The sequence below is a fragment of the Salvelinus fontinalis genome, chromosome 2, assembly GCF_029448725.1.
Source record: "Salvelinus fontinalis isolate EN_2023a chromosome 2, ASM2944872v1, whole genome shotgun sequence".
Lineage (NCBI taxonomy): Eukaryota > Metazoa > Chordata > Actinopteri > Salmoniformes > Salmonidae > Salvelinus > Salvelinus fontinalis.
The window spans coordinates 58483706-58502804 of NC_074666.1; the positions used below are offsets into that span (position 1 = coordinate 58483706).

At 41.0% G+C, this 19099-nt stretch overlaps 2 protein-coding genes across 3 annotated transcripts; one reads left to right on the forward strand and one right to left on the reverse strand.

Moving 5' to 3' along the window:
- The first annotated feature begins 7718 nt into the window (after positions 1-7718).
- Positions 7719-11153, forward strand: LOC129867157 (RPA-interacting protein A-like). The gene is made up of 6 exons (XM_055940371.1): positions 7719-7802; positions 7863-7987; positions 8223-8293; positions 8418-8494; positions 8611-8721; positions 10600-11153. The coding sequence occupies exons 1-6, from the start codon at positions 7719-7721 to the stop codon at positions 10780-10782; spliced, it is 651 nt and encodes a 216-aa protein (XP_055796346.1). The 3' UTR covers positions 10783-11153.
- Positions 11154-11264: 111 nt separating this feature from the next.
- LOC129822099 (complement component 1 Q subcomponent-binding protein, mitochondrial-like) lies at positions 11265-14607 on the reverse strand. Of its 2 annotated transcripts, none has more exons than XM_055880053.1 (6): positions 14203-14607; positions 13122-13272; positions 12795-12888; positions 12593-12688; positions 12321-12464; positions 11265-11798 (listed from the first exon to the last, which is right to left on the reverse strand). In XM_055880053.1, the coding sequence occupies exons 1-6, from the start codon at positions 14453-14455 to the stop codon at positions 11649-11651; spliced, it is 888 nt and encodes a 295-aa protein (XP_055736028.1). In that variant the 5' UTR covers positions 14456-14607; the 3' UTR covers positions 11265-11648. The 2 variants fall into 2 exon arrangements, with proteins under 2 accessions (XP_055736028.1, XP_055736035.1); XM_055880060.1 differs by having other exon boundaries at positions 12321-12446; positions 14203-14606.
- Positions 14608-19099: the final 4492 nt, after the last annotated feature.

Sequence of the window (19099 nt, forward strand, 5' to 3'; positions counted from 1 at the left end):
CACCACATCCTCATCGGCAGACTCGACAGCCTTGGTTTCTCTAATGATTGCCTCGCCTGGTTCACCAACTACTTCTCTGATCGAGTTCAGTGTGTCAAATCGGAGGGTCTGTTGTCCGGACCTCTGGCAGTCTCTATGGGGGTACCACAGGGTTCAATTCTTGGACCGACTCTCTTCTCTGTATACATCAATGATGTCGCTCTTGCTGCTGGTGAGTCTCTGATCCACCTCTACGCAGACGACACTATTCTGTATACTTCTGACCCTTCTTTTGACACTGTGTTAACAACCCTCCAGGCGAGCTTCAATGCCATACAACTCTCCTTCCGTGGCCTCTAATTGCTCTTAAATACAAGTAAAACTAAATGCATGCTCTTCAACCGATCGCTGCCTGCACCTGCCCGCCTGTCCAACATCACTACTCTGGACGGCTCTGACTTAGAATATGTGGACAACTACAAATACCTAGGTGTCTGGTTAGACTGTAAACTCTCCTTCCAGACTCACAACAAGCATCGCCAATCCAAAGTTAAATCTAGAATTGGCTTCCTATTCCGCAACAAAGCATCCTTCACTCATGCTGCCAAACATACCCTTGTAAAACTGACCATCCTACCAATCCTCGACTTCGGTGATGTCATTTACAAAATAGCCTCCAAAACCCTACTCAATAAATTGGATGCAGTCTATCACAGTGCCATCCGTTTTGTCACCAAAGCCCCATATACTACCCACCACTGCGACCTGTACGCTCTCGTTGGCTGGCCCTCGCTTCACACTCGTCGCCAAACCCACTGGCTCCAGGTCATCTACAAGACCCTGCTAGGTAAAGTCCCCCCTTATCTCAGCTCGCTGGTCACCATAGCAACGCCCACCCGTAGCACGCGCTCCAGCAGGTATATCTCTCTGGTCACCCCCAAAACAAATTCTTCCTTTGGCCGCCTCTCCTTCCAGTTCTCTGCTGCCAATGACTGGAACGAACTACAAAAATCTCTGAAACTGGAAACACTTATCTCCCTCACTAGCTTTAAGCACCAGCTGTCAGAGCAGCTCATAGATTACTGCACCTGTACATAGCCCATCTATAATTTAGCCCAAACAACTACCTCTTTACCTACTGTATTTATTTATTTTGCTCCTTTGCACCCCATTATTTCTATCTCTACTTTGCACCTTCTTCCACTGCAAACCAACCATTCCAGTGTTTTTTTACTTGCTATATTGTATTTACTTCGCCACCATGGCCTTTTTTATATTTTTATTTATTAATATATTTTATTTGCCTTCACCTCCCTTATCTCACCTCACTTGCTCACATTGTATATAGACTTATTTTTCACTGTATTATTGACTGTATGTTTGTTCTACTCCATGTGTAACTATGTGTTGTTGTATGTGTCGAACTGCTTTGCTTTATCTTGGCAAGGTCGCAATTGTAAATGAGAACGTGTTCTCAATTTGCCTACCTGGTTAAATAAAGGTGAAATAATTAAAATAAATAAACATTCCGAATGCACTGTACCAGACACTTTGTGGAAAGGTGAAGGAAAACAATTAGCTAGTGGTGGACTATGGTGTTACTTAGCTAGAGCCGACTGTCTGCTTTTTGTCTTACATATGAGCGTTGCTGGCTCACAAGTAATTAGCTAGCTAGCTAACTTTAAGTAGATTCCACTCAACTCAAGGTATAGTATAGCTATTTAATTTATTTCCCAATTACTTCACTTATGTGTCAAGTCCCAAATTGTTTGGCGCTTACTGTTCAAGTCAGCCATTAACTAATCAGAAACGCATCTGTTTGACGTCATGCATCCAAGAATACTCAACCAATAACACGCCAACAAGGGCAAGCATTTGTTAGTTAGTCCCTCAGTCCCTCCAAGGTAAGGCCAGATTTCCCTTAATCATATCACAATCAACATTTACCAGTAGAATGTGGACACAAATATAATAATTTTTGGTATTAAAATAGCTTAAAATATGTTTTAGAAAAATGTAAATTAGGTGATCATTCATTAAATATGCGCACATTTGAACATCACGCAAATACATTTTTCTAGACACTGGATGAAGTCAGCCTAAACAAGACACTCTGGGACCGGACCTGTCCTGAGCAGATTGAGGATAAACACTTTTTCATCTTTCTATCTGTAAAATACTGAAGACATTTTCCCCCTACATTTTTTATCTAGAAAAGAATGTATACAACATATCAACATTTTCCCTCTGGGAAAGTCTTGAGAATATATCTAAGGATAACCACACACAATTTTGTGAATGTAGATGCTTTTGAAGCTGAAAAAAATATGTTGGCATGTGGGAAGAGTCTGACTTTCAGGAAATGACCGTTAAAGACAAGTAGACAGACTTTTTATTACCAAACGCCAAATGCCTATTTAAAGCCAATCGCTATCTCTTTAAAGTAAGTTACTAAATATAGTCCAGTTTGTAACACTGTATGAAATGGGCTATAAAATGATGTATGATTAAATGTAGTGAGCTTTGAAATGATAGATTTATGTCCATTTAAAATTCATGAACATTTTGATGATGGTAGTATGATAAACAAAATAAAGTATACATTTAGGCCTACATTAAGTTTTTACATTTGTATGTTTACTTTTTGAAAGAACTACAATTAAGGGAAAGGGAAATACCAAAAATGTATAATGCTTATGGTGCCTCGCCATGAGCAAAGATTATGGATATACTGACAAGAGACATCTCTCCGCCCTAACAATGGTAGATGTTGTCCACAAAGCGGCAAGGCAGGTTGTCCTCCCGCCTATCCTTTCTTTGGATTGGTGGATACATCTGATTATTGTACTTTTTTGAATATTCGATGACGGTTGTTGATGTCAACCACCAGTATTCAATGGTGAGGGATGTCGGCCTAAACATCAGCTCCACAGGTAACTTCCACAAAGCTGTGAACGATCTGAGAGACAAGGCAAGAAGGGCCTTTCTACGCACTCAAAAGGAACATCAAATTCAACTTACCAATTAGGATCTGGCAAAAAAATACTTGAATCAGTTATAGAACCCATTGCCCTTTATAGTTGTGAGGTCTAGGGTCCGCTCACCAACCAACAATTAACAAAAAGGGACAAACACCAAATTGAGACTCTATTGAATTCTGCAAAAATATCCTGTGTACAAAGTAAAACACCAAATAACACATGCAGAGCAGAATTAGGCAGATACCCGCTAATTATGAAAATCCAGAAAAGAGCTGTTAAATTCTACAACCACTTAAAATGAAGTGATTCCCAAAACGTCCATAACAAAGCCATCACCTACAGAGAGATTAACCTGGAGAAGAGTCCCCTAAGCAAGCTGGTCCTGGGGCTCTATTAATAAACACAAACAGATCCCACAGAGACAGCAACAAGTTTATACCCAACCAAATCACAAGAAAACAAAGAGATAATTACATGACACATTGGAAAGAATTGACAAAAAAACAGAGCAAACTAGAATGCTATTTGGCCCTAAACAGCGAGTACACAGTGGCAGAATACCTGACCACGGTGACTGACCCAAAAGTAAGGAAAGCTTTGACTATCTACAGACTCTGGCTCTCAAGACCTGGCTCTCAAGAAAAGTCAGGTTATGTGCACACTGCCCACAAAATTAGGTGGAAACTGAGCTGCACTTCCTAATTTCCTGCCAAATGTATGACCATATTAGAGACACATATTTCTCTCAGATTACACAGACACACAAATAATTTGAAAAAAATCCAATTTTGATAAACTCCATTATATATTGTGTGAAATACCACAGTAGCAAGATTTGTGACCTGTTGCCACAAGAAAAGGGAAACCAGTGAAGAACAAACACCATTGTAAATACAACCCATATTTATGTTTCCCTTTTGTACTTTAACTATTTGCACATCGTTACAACACGGTATACAGTCATAATATGACTTTTGAAATGTCTCTATTCCTTTAGCACTTTGTGTGTGTAATGTTTATAGTTTATTTTACTTCTGCGTATTATTGTATTTCACTTCCTTTGGCAATGAAAACATGTTTCCCATGCCAATAAAGCCCTTTGTATTGAATTATGTTATGCTACTAGCCTCATGCCAGACATGAATATGCATAGCCATCTCGAGACAACCCCGATATAAAGTGTTTTCATCCATACAAAAACGTATTGCTTGGTGGGCGAAACAACGAAAAAACGCCACCTGCTGGAGGAGATAGATTTTCCGCCGAGTTGGGCATCTCTTCCTTTTCCTCTCTGTCATACGTGACCAATCTAAAGTTTCTCGACACGCCTCTAAGCTTGCCCACCTGAAAATCCAATCGAGAAAAAAAGAGACATTTAAACCCAAAGGTGCCAAGATATTGAAGGCAGCGCCATCTCGCGCACAATGAGGCTAGGTGTTGGCCCCCATTGTCATTGCACATTGTCACCGTGAGAGGGTTCAATGACGTCACACTGATGCGACGGAATATACCACATGGGAACTGTGTCGATGAGGTACACAACAGCTGTTCAGCTCGAATTGCGTGTGTCAATAAAAAAACGTATCCTCTGTTTAATTTCCCTTTGGACAAGCGTTGAGAATAAGCTTGAAGGTTTATTTTGTGTTGCGTGTTTCTATAGACCATGCTCCACGACCATCCTCGGTGAAGATATTTAAGCCGGGATCTCCTTTTCCGTTTTGACAAGGCTGGGATGCTGCTACCTAGAAAGTGAAATGCATCGGTACCAATATACGTGCAAAGGAAACATATTCCTACTTACCAGGCGAAGGCTCAATTTATTAACCAACTTAGACAGCTTCATAATCCTGTCTTTATAGGTAAATTGGATAAACCAAATCAAAAGTGCCTGCAATAGCCAACTCTAGCATATTAAACCCCCCACAAAAAAACTTTCCTGAACCAACACTTCCACCCCACATGCCTTTGATATGTGGTTGTCCCACCTAGCTATCTAACTTTAAGTCGCTCTGGATAAGTGTCTGCTAAATGACTAAAACGTTCAAATGTAGCACAGCACAGGTGATATTGCAATAGTGTGCAACTGCATCACGCAATTTAGGGCAATGCGGCATACGCAGGAACGCCTCACCCTGAGCATCTTCATGTTCGTGACACTTTTTATTGTGGGGCAAAAGGGAAATAATAATTTTGTTATCAGATTTCACACCTGCCTCCTTGCTAGGTAGTGGAAGTGACACCGGTAGACAATGTCCTTCGCTCCCAACTGCTTGAACACCCTCACCGTAGTTAACAGAACTGCGGGAAAACAGTGCCCGGCAAGCGTGGCCGAAGGACACTGTCTATTAGTCGCCCCCTCCTCCCTTTAGCACAACAGCCGGGAGGTTTGGACGACACCATGTGCTAGCATGCTTGTTAAATTAAAAAAGTTAGGACATGATGTCGCCCCGCCTTCCAACTGCTGTGTGCCGGAGAAAACCGTGCCTGACAGGCGGGGGCGAAGGACACTGTCTACCGGTTGCCCCTGCCTCCCGCTAACACAGGAGGCTGTGGCGATACTGGGTTAACTAGCTAGCTTGCTAGTTAGGGACACCGTGTGCTAGCACACTGTGTCGCTCGCACCTGTTGTGTACCGGACTAGCTGGCTACCGGACTAGCTGGCTAAGCTAGCACACAGTGTCCTTCGCTCCCTCCTGCCCTCGCCGTCGTTAACAGAACAGTAAAAAAAAAACATTGCTCGTCAGGCAGGGACGAATGACACTGTCTACCGGTGTATGGCTAGCTGGCTACAGTTGTCGGCCCCGCCCCTTTTTCTCTGATGTTTCTCAGCGGCTGGCACCCAACGTTATTGTGCATTTACGCCACCAACTATACTGGAGCGCTCCCGCTTGTCCTATTTTACAAATTGCCCAATAGAAGTGTAAAGAGGTGATGCGAACATGCAGGAATGCCCCGAATTGAAGACTGCAATTGCACCCTTCTCAATGTTCATAGCTAAACGTGTGCAAAACATAAATTAAACCGCTTTCCAGACGCAGGTCTTTGATTGGATATTTTGCCTATTTATTAACAGTAAAGATCAAATCATAGCAGGGATGTAATTACCGTAGACTCACGTAATAGTTCCAAATTGTATGCTCTCCATACTTTTTCCGAATAAATTATTACCAATTATTGGTATACAGTTTGAAACAAAGCACTGCAAAAACTTGTAAAGTTCCCTTACAAGGCAGAAAGTTTAATACAATTACATTTGAACTTAGTCTACCGGTTGTCTGTGCAGTTGGTCATTCAGGGGGTCAAAATTTGAGACAAAATATCCACAGGGAAATATTATTTACCTGCTAGCTAGGACACTGGCACACAGTGCCCCTGCCTGCCGAGCACTGCTTTCCACAGTTATTTTAAAGTTACAGCGAGGGTAATCACTGCCCGGTAACCCCACATGAGAGTTGGGTTGGCTATGCTAGCTACACTACATGACAAAAAGTATGTGGACACCTGCTTGCTGAACATCTCATTCCAAAATGGAGTTGGTCCCCCTTTTGCTACTGTAACAGCCTGCATTCTTCAGGGAACGCTTTCCACTAGATGTTGGAACATTGCTGCAGGGACTTGCTTCCATTCAGCTACGAGCATTGGTGAGGTTGGGCACTGATGTTGGGCGATTAGGCCTGGCTCGGAGTCTGAGTTCCAATTCATCCAAAAGGTGTTCAGGTCAGGGCTCTGTGCAGGCCAGTCAAGTTCTTCCACACCGATCTCGACAAACCATTTCTGTATGGACCTCACTTTGTACACAGGGGCATTGTCATGGTGAAACAGAAAAGGGCCTTCCCCAAACTGTTGCCACAAAGTTGGAAGCACATAATTGTATGATTTCCCTTCACTGGAACTAAGGGGCTTATTTATTTACATTTTTTATTTAACCTTTATTTAACTAGGCAAGTCAGTTAAGAACAAATTCTTATTTACAATGACAGCCTAGGAACAGTGGGTTAACTGCCTTGTTCAGGGGCAGAACCACAGATTTTTACCTTGTCAGCTCGGGGATTTGAAATAGCAACCTTTCAGTTACAAGTCCAGCGCTCTAACCACTAGGCTACCTGCCGCCCCAACTAACCTGGTCTCAGCAGCTTCATAAGTTCTTGATTCAGGGGGAAAAGTGTATCTTATAAATAACAAAAATAGATTTATTTATATAGCGCTTTTCATTACAAGTAGTATCTCAGTAGCCGTTATACCTTGGCTAGCAGAAAGGGTTGGAAGCAATTTTTCAACGAATCTTTTCTTGCTGATACTTTATGAATGTCTGTGTTCAGTTACAGGTGTGTCCCCCCAAATTTTGGGGGGGGAATATTCAGAATGTTTTGTATCTAGTGAGAACTGAGAAATGCCTCTTGCTTGTGTGTAGATCTTTGTTTTGGTTGTACTGTGTGATGCACCGTCTACTTCTACACGTAGCCGAGGCAGAGTCGCATAGAAACCGCTAGTTCCTGCAAAGATGTTGGGAAATGCAAGATGTCTAGCAACTAAAATGGCAAGGCAACTCTTACTCGGAGCAAAACAAGGATTTTATTATCTTTCTGAATATTCTCTGGTGTTTGGAGAACCACCTGCAACTGAACACCGACATTTTATAAGTCACACTTTTCTTCAGAATCAGGAACTAAGAAAGTATTGCCAAGACAAGGTTAGCTGTTTGGAAGGATTCACATATCACCACCGTAACTATGTGTAGCTTCCAGTCGACACAGCCTTATGGAGGGCCCAGAAACATGGGTTCGAACCCTAATCGGTAACATTGGTGCTGTGACCCAGGTGGGTCTCTTCGAGGAGGAGAAGGTAAAAGGGTGGGGGGTGACGTGTAACTTCTTTTGATGGTTAACTTTGTTTGTTCCTCAGCGTTGCTTGGACAGGTTGAGAAACAGCAGATCCAGGCTACTGGAGAAGTACCGCCAAATGGTAGAGATTGAGCACTGTGACGCCAAAGGCCAGGAGGTGATTGAGGAAGAGTGGAACGCACTCCAGTCAGACAACTGAGGGCTTCCCTCCCTTTGCAGTAAAGACTGCATAGGAGAGATGAGGGTTTATTGTCAGTTGGCTGTGCATGACAGTTAATCATGTAGCTAACACGACTCCTACATAGAACAAATCTACAGCTAATCCTACATGAGCCATGTAACGTGACATTACATAAGGCAGATGTATTGATATTAGTTAATTGTTTTATAATCCTTCTGTTTTCCCTACTTCCCTACAAAGATGTAGTGTCATGAAGGAGTATGATGAACTGGCAGTGTTTGAAGAGATCCAACAGGAGCTCATGTCTCAAGGTAGTTTAATTTCCCAAATTAATGTTGCCTGAATGCATTACACACACAGAGAAAACGGGACGAAACCCCCAAAATGTATGGTTCTCACTGTGAATAATATGTACTGTATTTTATCTTTATACAGCGCTCTACATCATTGATGAAATTGGGAAAAATATGCAGTTTGAAGAGTTGTATGTGAATTCAGTTGTGGAAGAGATGGTCGGGGAAAGGGAAATCATATATCATGTGTAAGTGTTTCAATCTCTCAGAGATGTGCCTTTGCCCCAAACTCACTAATATGCTTTTGTACTTGCTCAGATTTTGTCATGGTTTAGACTGTAAACCACTCTGACTGTGTGACTGTCTTCTTCTTTAATTTCAAAAACAACCTGACTGTGAACAGCCATTTTACCTCCTGTCCCTGTGGGCTTTATATCAACACAAGGGTTTGTATTATGTCATACACCATTAAAGTAACAGTCCAGTGAAAATCTCACTTTCAAAAGTTCGTACCCAAATAATGTGGTTGACTCGTCCTATACTCTTATCTGTGGCAAAAACATCAATTGGAGAAAAAAGACGCTTAAAAAAAACCCACCTCAAACTTGAATCTCAAATAAGACGGTTTCAAAAATGCTTGCTATTTCCTATGGAGTACAATGTTGTACTCCTGAGGAGGATGAGCTGGCCAATCAGCAGTCTACTCGCGTTAATATTTTTAATAAGCCAAATACAGAAAACCTGAAAAATTGGAAGGAAAACAATTTCACTCATATTGTAATAAATTATAGGTCATATTTCATACAAATCTTCAAACACTGGACAGTTACTTTAAAATGTACCAACCTCCCAAACCAAGATGCCCTTTTTACACTGAATAAAAATATTAACGCAACATGCAACAATTTCAAAGATTACAGTTCATATAAGGAAATCCGTCAATTGAAAAAAAAAATGATTAGGCCCTAATCTATGGATTTAACATGACTGGGAATACAGATATCTTTTTTTTTTAAAGGTAGGGGCCTGGATCAGAAAACCAGTCGGTATCCGGTGTGACCATCATTTGCCTCATGCAGCGCAACACATCTCCTTCACAGAGTTGATCAGGCTGTTGATTGTGACCTGTGGAATGTTGTCCGACTCCTCTTCAATGGCTGTTCGAAGTTGCTGGAAGTTGCGGGAACTGGCACATGCTGTTGTACACGCTGATCCAGAGTATCCCAAACATGCTGGGTGGGTGACAATGGGTGACATGTTTGGTGAGTATGCAGGCCATGGAAGAACTGGGACATGTTCAGCTTCCAGGAATTGTGTACAGATCCTTGCCACATGGGGCTGTGCATTATCATTCTGAAACATGAGGTGATGGCGTCGAATGAATGGCACGACAATGGGCCTCAGGATCTTGTCATGGTATCTCTGTGCATTCAAATTGCCATCAATAAAATGCTATTGTGTTCATTGTCTGTTGCTTATGCCTGCCCATACCTTAACCGCTCTGCCACCATGGGGCACTCCGTTCACAATGTTGACACCAGCAAATCACTCACCTACACAACGCCATAGTCTGCCATCTGCCTGGTACATTTCAAACCGGGATTCATCCGTGAAGAGGATACGTCTCTACTTCTCATTTGTGCAGAAATCCTTAGGTTGTGCAAACCCAGTTTCATCAGCTGTCCGGGTGGCTGGACTCAGACAATCACACAGGTGAAGAAGCCAGATGTGAAGGTCCTGGGCTGGCGTGGTTATACGAGGTCTGAGGTTGTGAGGCCGGTTGGATGTTGTAAAATGACGTTGGAGGCAGTTATGGTAGAGCAATTAACAATAAATTCTCTGGTAACAGCTCTGGTGTATATTTCTGCAGTCAGCATGGCAATTGCACACTCCCTCAAAAGTTGAGACATCTGTGGCATTGTGTGTCAAAACTGCACAGTTTAGAGTGGCCTTTTATTGTGCCCAGCGCACCTTTGTAACGATCTTGCAGTTTAATGAGCTTCTTGATATACCACACCAGCCAGGTGGATGGGCTATCTTTGCAAAGGAGAAATCCACACTAAAAGGGATGTAAATACATTTGCGCACAAATTCTGAGAGGGATAAACTTTTTGTGCATATGGAAAATGTCTGTGATCTTTTATTTCAGCTCATGAAACATGGGACCAACACATTACATTTATATTTTTGTTCAGTATAGTTGGGCATTTTCTGTTGTCCTGACCACTGATATTCCTCACAATCATTTTAAGCAAGGCACTTTTTTATTTTCTATGCTCATGGCTGACTGATGTCTTATCAGCGTTTGTTCATCTCGTCTCCAGCAAAGGAACATGAACGCAGAGGTGCTGCAGTGTCTGTTAGAGAGGAGGGTAACAGAACACATGGAGGACTGTCACCAAATCCCCATCTTCTCCATGGCCTCCAATACAGACGGCTTGCCTAAACTCATAAGCCACCTGACTGACTGGGTTGAACACTTGGATGCATCCCAAATGGCACCCTAATCCCTATATAGGGCCTTATGGGCCCTGAATTTATATTTTCTTTCCTATGGGCCCTGGTCAAAAGCAGTGTTCTATAAAGGGAACGGGGTACCATTTGGGACGTATGAAGACTGTTTATCATAATGAATTGTTTGGGACTCAGCCAGGCCATAATACAACACTTAACCAGTATCACTACTGGGCTCCCTCCACTTACCATGTTAAACATTCCTAATGTATTCAGCTAATAAAACCATCATATTTTGAGATGAAGTATTAAGGGGTCCTTCACTAGAACTGGAAGTAGCATTGATTTATAGAATTGTTCATTTGAGGTGTCAAAGCAATATCCCTTTTCTTCAATGGTTATGTATTGACTATAAAATACTTGAATGCAGAATACAGTGACTATGTGGACACTGACTGAATCTTCATTAATCCTTTTATAAGATGTCAGTTGACCATGCTTGGATACTATCTGAAATAAAATCATGCTGAACCACTCATTTAAGAAACATTTATTTTGTCATACAGTGACTGACATGCTTCCATAATGTTGACAAATGACTGACAGCCTTCATACATTAACCTTATTTTCAGATACAGTAAAATACAGAAGCATTTGCAACACTGACAAATTTGCAGCAAAGCAGTAGTTCAATATTAAATTACTGTTCAAAGCGGCAGAAACTCATACAACAGTCTCAATGATCACTGACACGTCCAAACTGGGCAATGACTTCAATCAGTGCCTATACTTTCCCTCAAATTAAAACACTTTCCATTTGTTCACATTTTCAATGTAGAGGGGGATGGTGTCTTACTGAAATTAGTTTGGTTTGTGATTTTTTTTATACACAGCTTGTTGAATCTATTCATTCCAAACATTAATTGCATTTGACAAAGCCACTGAGGTCCTCCAGGAACTTGATGTATTCGTGATGCTCCATGGCAGTGCTCAGCTCGATCAGTTCGTCAGCAAACGTGTTGTCAACCCCCCGGTCAGCCAGGAAGTCCATGAGGTGGTCATACAGGGCCTGAGGTAAACCACAAAGTAAAGGCCAGTGAGAACTTCAAAATTAAACCGTAACCATCCGCAATATAATATGGGCTCCCGAGTGGCGCAGCGGTCTAAGGCACTGCATCTCAGTGCTAGAGGCGTCACTACAGACCCTGGTTCGATTCCAGGCTGTATCATAACTGACCGTGATTGGGAGTCCCATAGAACGGCAACCATTTGGCCCAGCTTTGCCCAGGTTAGGCTGTCATTGTAAATAAGAATTTGTTCTTAACTGACTTGTCTAGTTAAATAAAGCTTAAATAAAATAAGCCAGTCCCCTTAACCGTCGTGGGAGTAGGTTTGCAGTGTCTGGAGACTAATACACCTCATAATTCCTGGTTACAACTCATGTTGCTTTCTAAAAAGTGTGTCACAATTATACCAAAGCTGCATTAAGACCAATACTGAATATTGTAGGCAGTCAGGTCATCATTGACACTCAGAAGTATTTGAAATGATATTTAATTTGCAGACAGATGGACCAAGACACAGTACTTACCCAGTCCAGAGAGTCTGTGTTGAGTGTGTAGGCGGTCTCCTTCCACTCGACATCTCCCTCAGGCTGGAAGCTGACCTCACGGATGGCAAAAATATCACTCTCCTCTTCCCCTTCACCATGGATTGCCTGGAAAATGTATTTAGCCTAACATTGTCAGATATATTGCTTATTAACAAAATGTGGTAAGAAACAAAGCAATAAAGCCTCAAGTGATTAGCAACTGAGGGGGCATGCTTCCCAATTATGTTGATAAAGATTGTAGGATAACTTACCTCATCTTCAGGATAATGGCAGTCAAACACCAAGGAATGTTTTTCCGCCTGTTTCGTCACCTCGACAACAAAGTTCGGTGAAGACACAATATCTGGCTTTAAGGAAACAAAATACACATGGTTCAAAACCTAAACATTGTAACAATGCAACAGGTTCAGTGGAGTGTGTCCATTTCGGAAAAGACAGTACAAAGTGGTTTACCTCATTCTCTGCAGACTTCTGTCCCTGTGCTTGTTCAGCCTCCTCTTCAAACTTAGGGGGAATACTGTTGTTGACGTTGAATGTGACGGTCACTCTAAGTAAAAGGACGAGGGGTCAGACAATGTAGTCGCTTATAGAAAATGTAGTTCAAATAAATTTCAAATAATGTTAACTGGGTCCATTTTGTTCAGTTATGGATTTATTAATACGACATCTAGGTTAATTATTAGTCAAATAAAATGTCTGCATGGATTGTATCAGTACCGGTCATTTACTAATCTACTTGGTGTAGCAGGCAGGTATAAACTAATATCGAGATGGCCTTACTTTTCTCCAGAAATTGTCCTAATGAGTTTGGCTTCTGTGCCGTTCTGCTGTAGCTCCCACCCTCCAGACATCTTGGGAAGAGTATTGCTTTTCTGGATCTTCTTCTCTTCTTTGATTTCATCCGAAAGGAAATTTCCAAAGGCTTTGTCTCCTGAAACCGAGCAATTATATAGGATCTTAGAACAGAAGATAAGTCAGTATTAGCTACATGCTAGTCATATATAGCGTTGGAGTGCTAGAGGCCTGACTACAGACCCTGGTTCGATCCCAGGCTGTATCACAACCGGCCATGATCGGAAGTCCCATAGGGCGGCGCACAATTGGCCCACCGTCGTCCTAGTTAGGGGAGGATTTTGATGGGATAGGTCGTCATTGTAAATAAGAATTTGTTCTTAACAGACTTGCCTAGTTAAATACAGGTAAAAAAAATTATATACACACTGTCCCATAGATTATGACCAACATACATTGCACCCACCAATGTTCCATTCCCATGGTCACATGCGCCTTGAATTACACACAGGTCCAGATGTAGATGCCATCAAGGATAACTAGCCAGCTAACATCACTTTCAATAGTTACTGATCGTTTCATTATCAACTTAGCCTTCCGCACCGCTCTAGAACAAGCAGTCTTGACCGATAAACAAACTAGCTATGAATATGACTAGTTACGGATAGATGTACACAGACGAATGTTCCAACCATTGGGTGAAACGCATTGGTGACATTTCTGTTGCTAATTTCGTCCAACCTGTCAGCTAACGTTACACGACAACGTTTAAATAAACGATGTCCGTGTTTTGCATGCTGGTCGCAGCTATTCCTCCATTGCTTTACATACAGGTAACTATAGTAATTATATTCAACAAGTCCAAGTTGAGGCCTATTTAGCAGGTTAGGAGAGCATTTTCACTAACACTAACCCATTTCCAACCTTAACCTAATTATTCTGACCTACTGCGAAAATATAGCCGTATAGAAGCGGCGTGTTTTTAGGGAATGTCATATTTAGTTAGCAGCTAGATAGCTAACGTTAGCTAGCGTACTCGCAGTAGATACTTAATTTAGCTAGTTATTACCTTCTGTGTGTAGTGATCCACATCCACACGACACAGGAGTAAATCCTTTTGAACTGAAGAGTTTTGGTCTGTATATCGATGCTGCCCCGTTATGGCTCATCATCCAGAGAGACCGGCTGAAAGGCCGTATTGTTCCGGAGTTTGGAGAACATAATGTCGATCTCGTAAGAGGCTGGAGAGTTCGGGCCGAAAACATTGTGGTTGTAGAAATTCGAACTGCAGTACTCACCGCTCGGGAAAGAGACTTTAGCATGGTTATAGATTGGTAAATTTGACTAGATAAGAAAATACAACAGTTAGATAAACCCAGAGTTTCAGTTACCCACTACTGACGTTACAGACAGATTACTGCCTGAGAAAACACGTGGGAAGGACAACCTGACCTCCTCAAACTTTGAACCGGAAGTGGTCCCAAGGTCCAGCCCACTGAGGTTTTGCAACGTTTTTTGTCATCTTTTGCGGGAAAATAATAAATATTTTAAATATTGGACCCTTTTCCCCCCCATTTTCGCCGAAAATGACATGCCCAAATCTATCTGCCTGTAGCTCAGGACCTGAAGCAAGGATATGCATATTCTTGATACCTTTTGAATGGAAACACTGAAGTTTGTGGAAATGTGAAAATAATGTAGGTGAATATAAGATTAGATCTGGTAAAATATGATACAAAGAAAAAACATGCATTTTGTCATTTTTTTAACCTTCATCATCTTTGAAATGAGAGAAAGGTCGTTATATCACTTAGGAGTCTAGGCGCAATTTAGATTTTGGCCCTTAGATGGCAGCAGTGTATGCGCAAAGTTTTAGACTGATCCAAATAACCATTGCATTACTGTTCAAAATGTTGTCAAATTGGTCAACTCATACATTTTCAAGTACATAACTATAGAGAACATTCAACAATTATATGGCAATATGAAATTTAAGTTTATACACTCCCAGGAATGTCAATGATGGATAATTAGCTTCTACGGAAAAGTCACAAACCTTCACACATCTAGATGGGGGGGGGGGGGGGGGGCAGACACAGCAGGGGTTCAAACTATAGAGCCCAGTTCCTACATTTGAATTAAAAAATGTATTTTATCAAAAAAACTTTTGTTGTTGTGCACTCTCCTCAAACAATAGCATGGTCTTTTTTCACTGTAATAGCTACTGTAAATTTGACAGTGCAGTTAGAGGGGGGGGGGGGGGCGATCCCGTAGAGGTAGAGAGGAATAGGAAGAGAGAGGCCCAGCTCTGCGGAAAATCTGTCTCCATCCAGCAGGTGGCATTTTTTCATTGTTTCGCCCGCCAAGCAAAGAGTTTTTGTATGGTCAATGAGAGTGTCGAATTTGGTCAACAAAGAAATGTATCTAAGGTTTATTTGATAAAAAATACGTTTCGTAATGCTTAAGTTGTTATGAGTGTACTGATATAAGTAGAACACGTGACATCCCAGCAACTTTGAGAAAAAACACTTTATATCAGCGTTGTCTCGAGATGGCTATGCATATTAATAGCATGAGGCTAGTAGCATAGCATCTCTCTCCACTGAATACAGGCAATTGACGTCAACAACCCACATCAAATATTTAAAATAGGATTAAAATAATGACATGTATCCACCAATCCAAAGAATGGAAAGGCGGGAGCTAGACTGCCCACCTTTCCGCTTTGCCCATTGTTAGGACGGAGAGACATGTATCTTGTCAGTATATCCATAATCTTTGATATTAAAGATGTACTATGCGGAAATCGCTACACCATTTCCTGGTAGCTACAATTCTAGTTCTCCTAATTTGAGTTTATGTGACAAAACAAGCAAGAGAATCATTGTACCAACTAAAACACTGTGAATTATTTTTTCCATAACCAAAAAATATAGTATTTTCAGTTGTTTGAAGCCGGTGTACAAAACCAAAAGTAAAAGAAGCAAACTTAACAACGAGAAGCATAGACATAGCGCTCATAGAACAGATCTACCGCTTCTTAGACTTGCTTTCAATGAGAATGCCAGATCTATAACTGTGAATTTGGTCAGTTCGTACAAAAAAATTACATATCGCAGCTTTAATAGTTAATACATACAGCGCCTTCAGAAAGTATTCCTTCCCAACTGACTTAATCCACATTTGCTGTGTTACAGCCTGAATTCAAGATGGATTAAATGAATTGTTTCTCCACACCCATCTACACACAATACACCATAACGACAAAGTGAAAATATTTTTGGGGTCCATTTTTGTATATTTATTGAAAATTAACCACATAAGTATTCACACCCCTGAGTCAATACTGTAGAAGCACCTATGGCGGTGATTAAAGCTTTTAGTAATCGCCATATCTACAGTGGGGCAAAAAAGTATTTAGTCAGCCACCAATTGTTCAAGTTCTCCCACTTAAAAAGATGAGAGAGGCCTGTAATTTTCATCATAGGTACACTTCAACTATGACAGACAAAATGAGGGGGAAAAATCCAGAAAATCACATTGTATGATTTTTTATGAATTTATTTGCAAATTATGGTGGAAAATAAGGTGGAAAATAAGTATTTGGTCACCTACAAACATCACAGGCATATCCTTGATGAGAACCTGCTTCCGAGTGCAAACAATCTTAGACTGGGGATAAGATTTTACGTTCCAACTGGAATTTTTTAAAAAGCTTTATTTAACTAGGCAAGTCAGTTAAGAACAAATTCTTATGTTCAATGACAGCCTAGAAACAGTGGGTTAACTGCCTTGTTTCTTGGGCAGAACAACATATTTTTACCTTGTCAGCTTGAGGATTTGATCTGGCAACCTTTACAGTTATTAGTCCAATGCTCTAAGCACTAGGCTACCTGTCAACCCAAGCAATAACCCCAAGCATACAGCCAAAGCAATGCTGGAATGGCTTCAGAAAAATAATATTAAAGTCCTTGAGTATCCCAGCCAAAGCCGACTATAATCCCATTGAAAATCTGTGGAAAGACTCGAAGATTGCGGTTCACTGCCCCATCTAATTTAACAGAGCTTGAGAAAATCTGCAAGGAAGAATGGGAGCAAATCCCCAAATTCAGATGTGCAAAGCTGATACAGATATAGATATACAGACATGGACATAGCGATTACTCAAAGCTGTAATAGCCGCCAAAGGTGCTTCTACAAAGTATTGACTCAGGGATGTGAATACTTATGTAAATTAGATATTTCTGCATTTCATTTTCAATACATTTGCAAAAACATCTAAAAACATGTTACTTTGTCATCATGGTATTGATCAATTTGAATTCAGGCTATAACACAACAAAATGCAGTCAGGGATCAGCAACCCTGGATCAATTAGTGTTTGAGCAAGTGCCTTGCTCAAAGGGCACAGATTGTTAACCTAGTTGACTCAGGTATTTGAACCAGTGACCTTTTGGTTATTGGCCCAAATCTCTTAACCACTAGGCTGCCTGCCACCTCAAATGGTAAACATCAGACAGAACATTAGAAGATACTGTACCATCATACTGTGTCTTCACTTAATCATGCAGTTGAAAAGACAAACATTATTGCAAATAAAACAAAATAATTGAGGAAAAGGTTTTAATTAGAAATACGAGTGGATATAATCAGGGTATGTCATATAAAGTCACCCTGTCATCTTTTATAATAATATTCTGACCTTCAACACAGGTCAGGTTGTTCATCCTCCAATGAAAAAGACTGCTTCTAAATGCAAATATTCTGCAAACAATGACTTTTCAATAAAATATATTGCCATTGGTTATCCAATAAACCTATCACACTCATTGAAACAACCATTCTTGATTGGGGAAATTCTTTATCAGCAGATTATCAAATTCTCCCTACGAAATCTTCAGCAATCACATATCTTACATGCACTTCGAGGATCTAAATTTGGCATTAATTTAGAGTCTACATTTTAGACAATGGTATTTCAGTGTTAGGTGAAGGTGAAAAATGGCATATCAATTGCACAACAGACACCCTGTTTATTCCTGCCCATCCCCACAGCCTCAAACCTTCAATTGCTCTGGACAATACTAAAGGGAACTTCGGAAGAGAACTGATACATTCCATTCCAATCCATCCACAACATTTGCAAGTGTATCAAAAACCTGAGTGATCAAACCAATCTCTACTATGTATTTATAAGTAGGATACCAGACATGGTTTAACAGGTATTTGTGCACAGTGCTCCACATTAATTGGCTAAATGAAGTGACCAACCTCACAACAAGCTTTGAAGCCCATTTAACCAGAGATCAGTGCAGCTTCCTTTGGAGTTGCCAGTTAATGTACATTACTGCAGCAGCAAAGCATGCATCAGGTAATAAAAAGTGACTGAAGTTGAAACAGCAGGCATTTGCGAATGAAAGACATTCAATTCACTCCTTCTACACCACCTCAACTGACAGATGCCATATCATATTAACCCAGCCACACACACAAACACACTATGACCACCGACCCCCACTGATGTGGACAGATGTCTTGGTATCCTTTTAGGACTATTGACAGAGTCATTTTCTTTGTCAGTAATAACACAGATTTCCATGACAGTTGATGTAATTGTGACAAAACTCAATGAAGACAAAAAAGTCAACCTATGCCAAAGTGGCTCCTCTATGCAAAAGCAACAGCTGCTTACCATATGTTTAATTAAATACTGTGATATAATATCTAAATATTTCAATATGTCAATGTAATGGATGTGAAATGGCTAGCTAGTTAGCGGTGGTGCGCGCTAATAGCGTTTCAATCGGTTACGTCACTCGCTTTGAGACCTTGAAGTAGTGGTTCCCCTTGTTCTGCAAGGGCCGCGGCTTTTGTGGAGCGATGGGTAACGATGCTTCGTGGGTGACTGTTGTTGATGTGTGCAGAGGGTCCCTGGTTCGCGTCGGGCGAGGGGACGGACGTAAAGT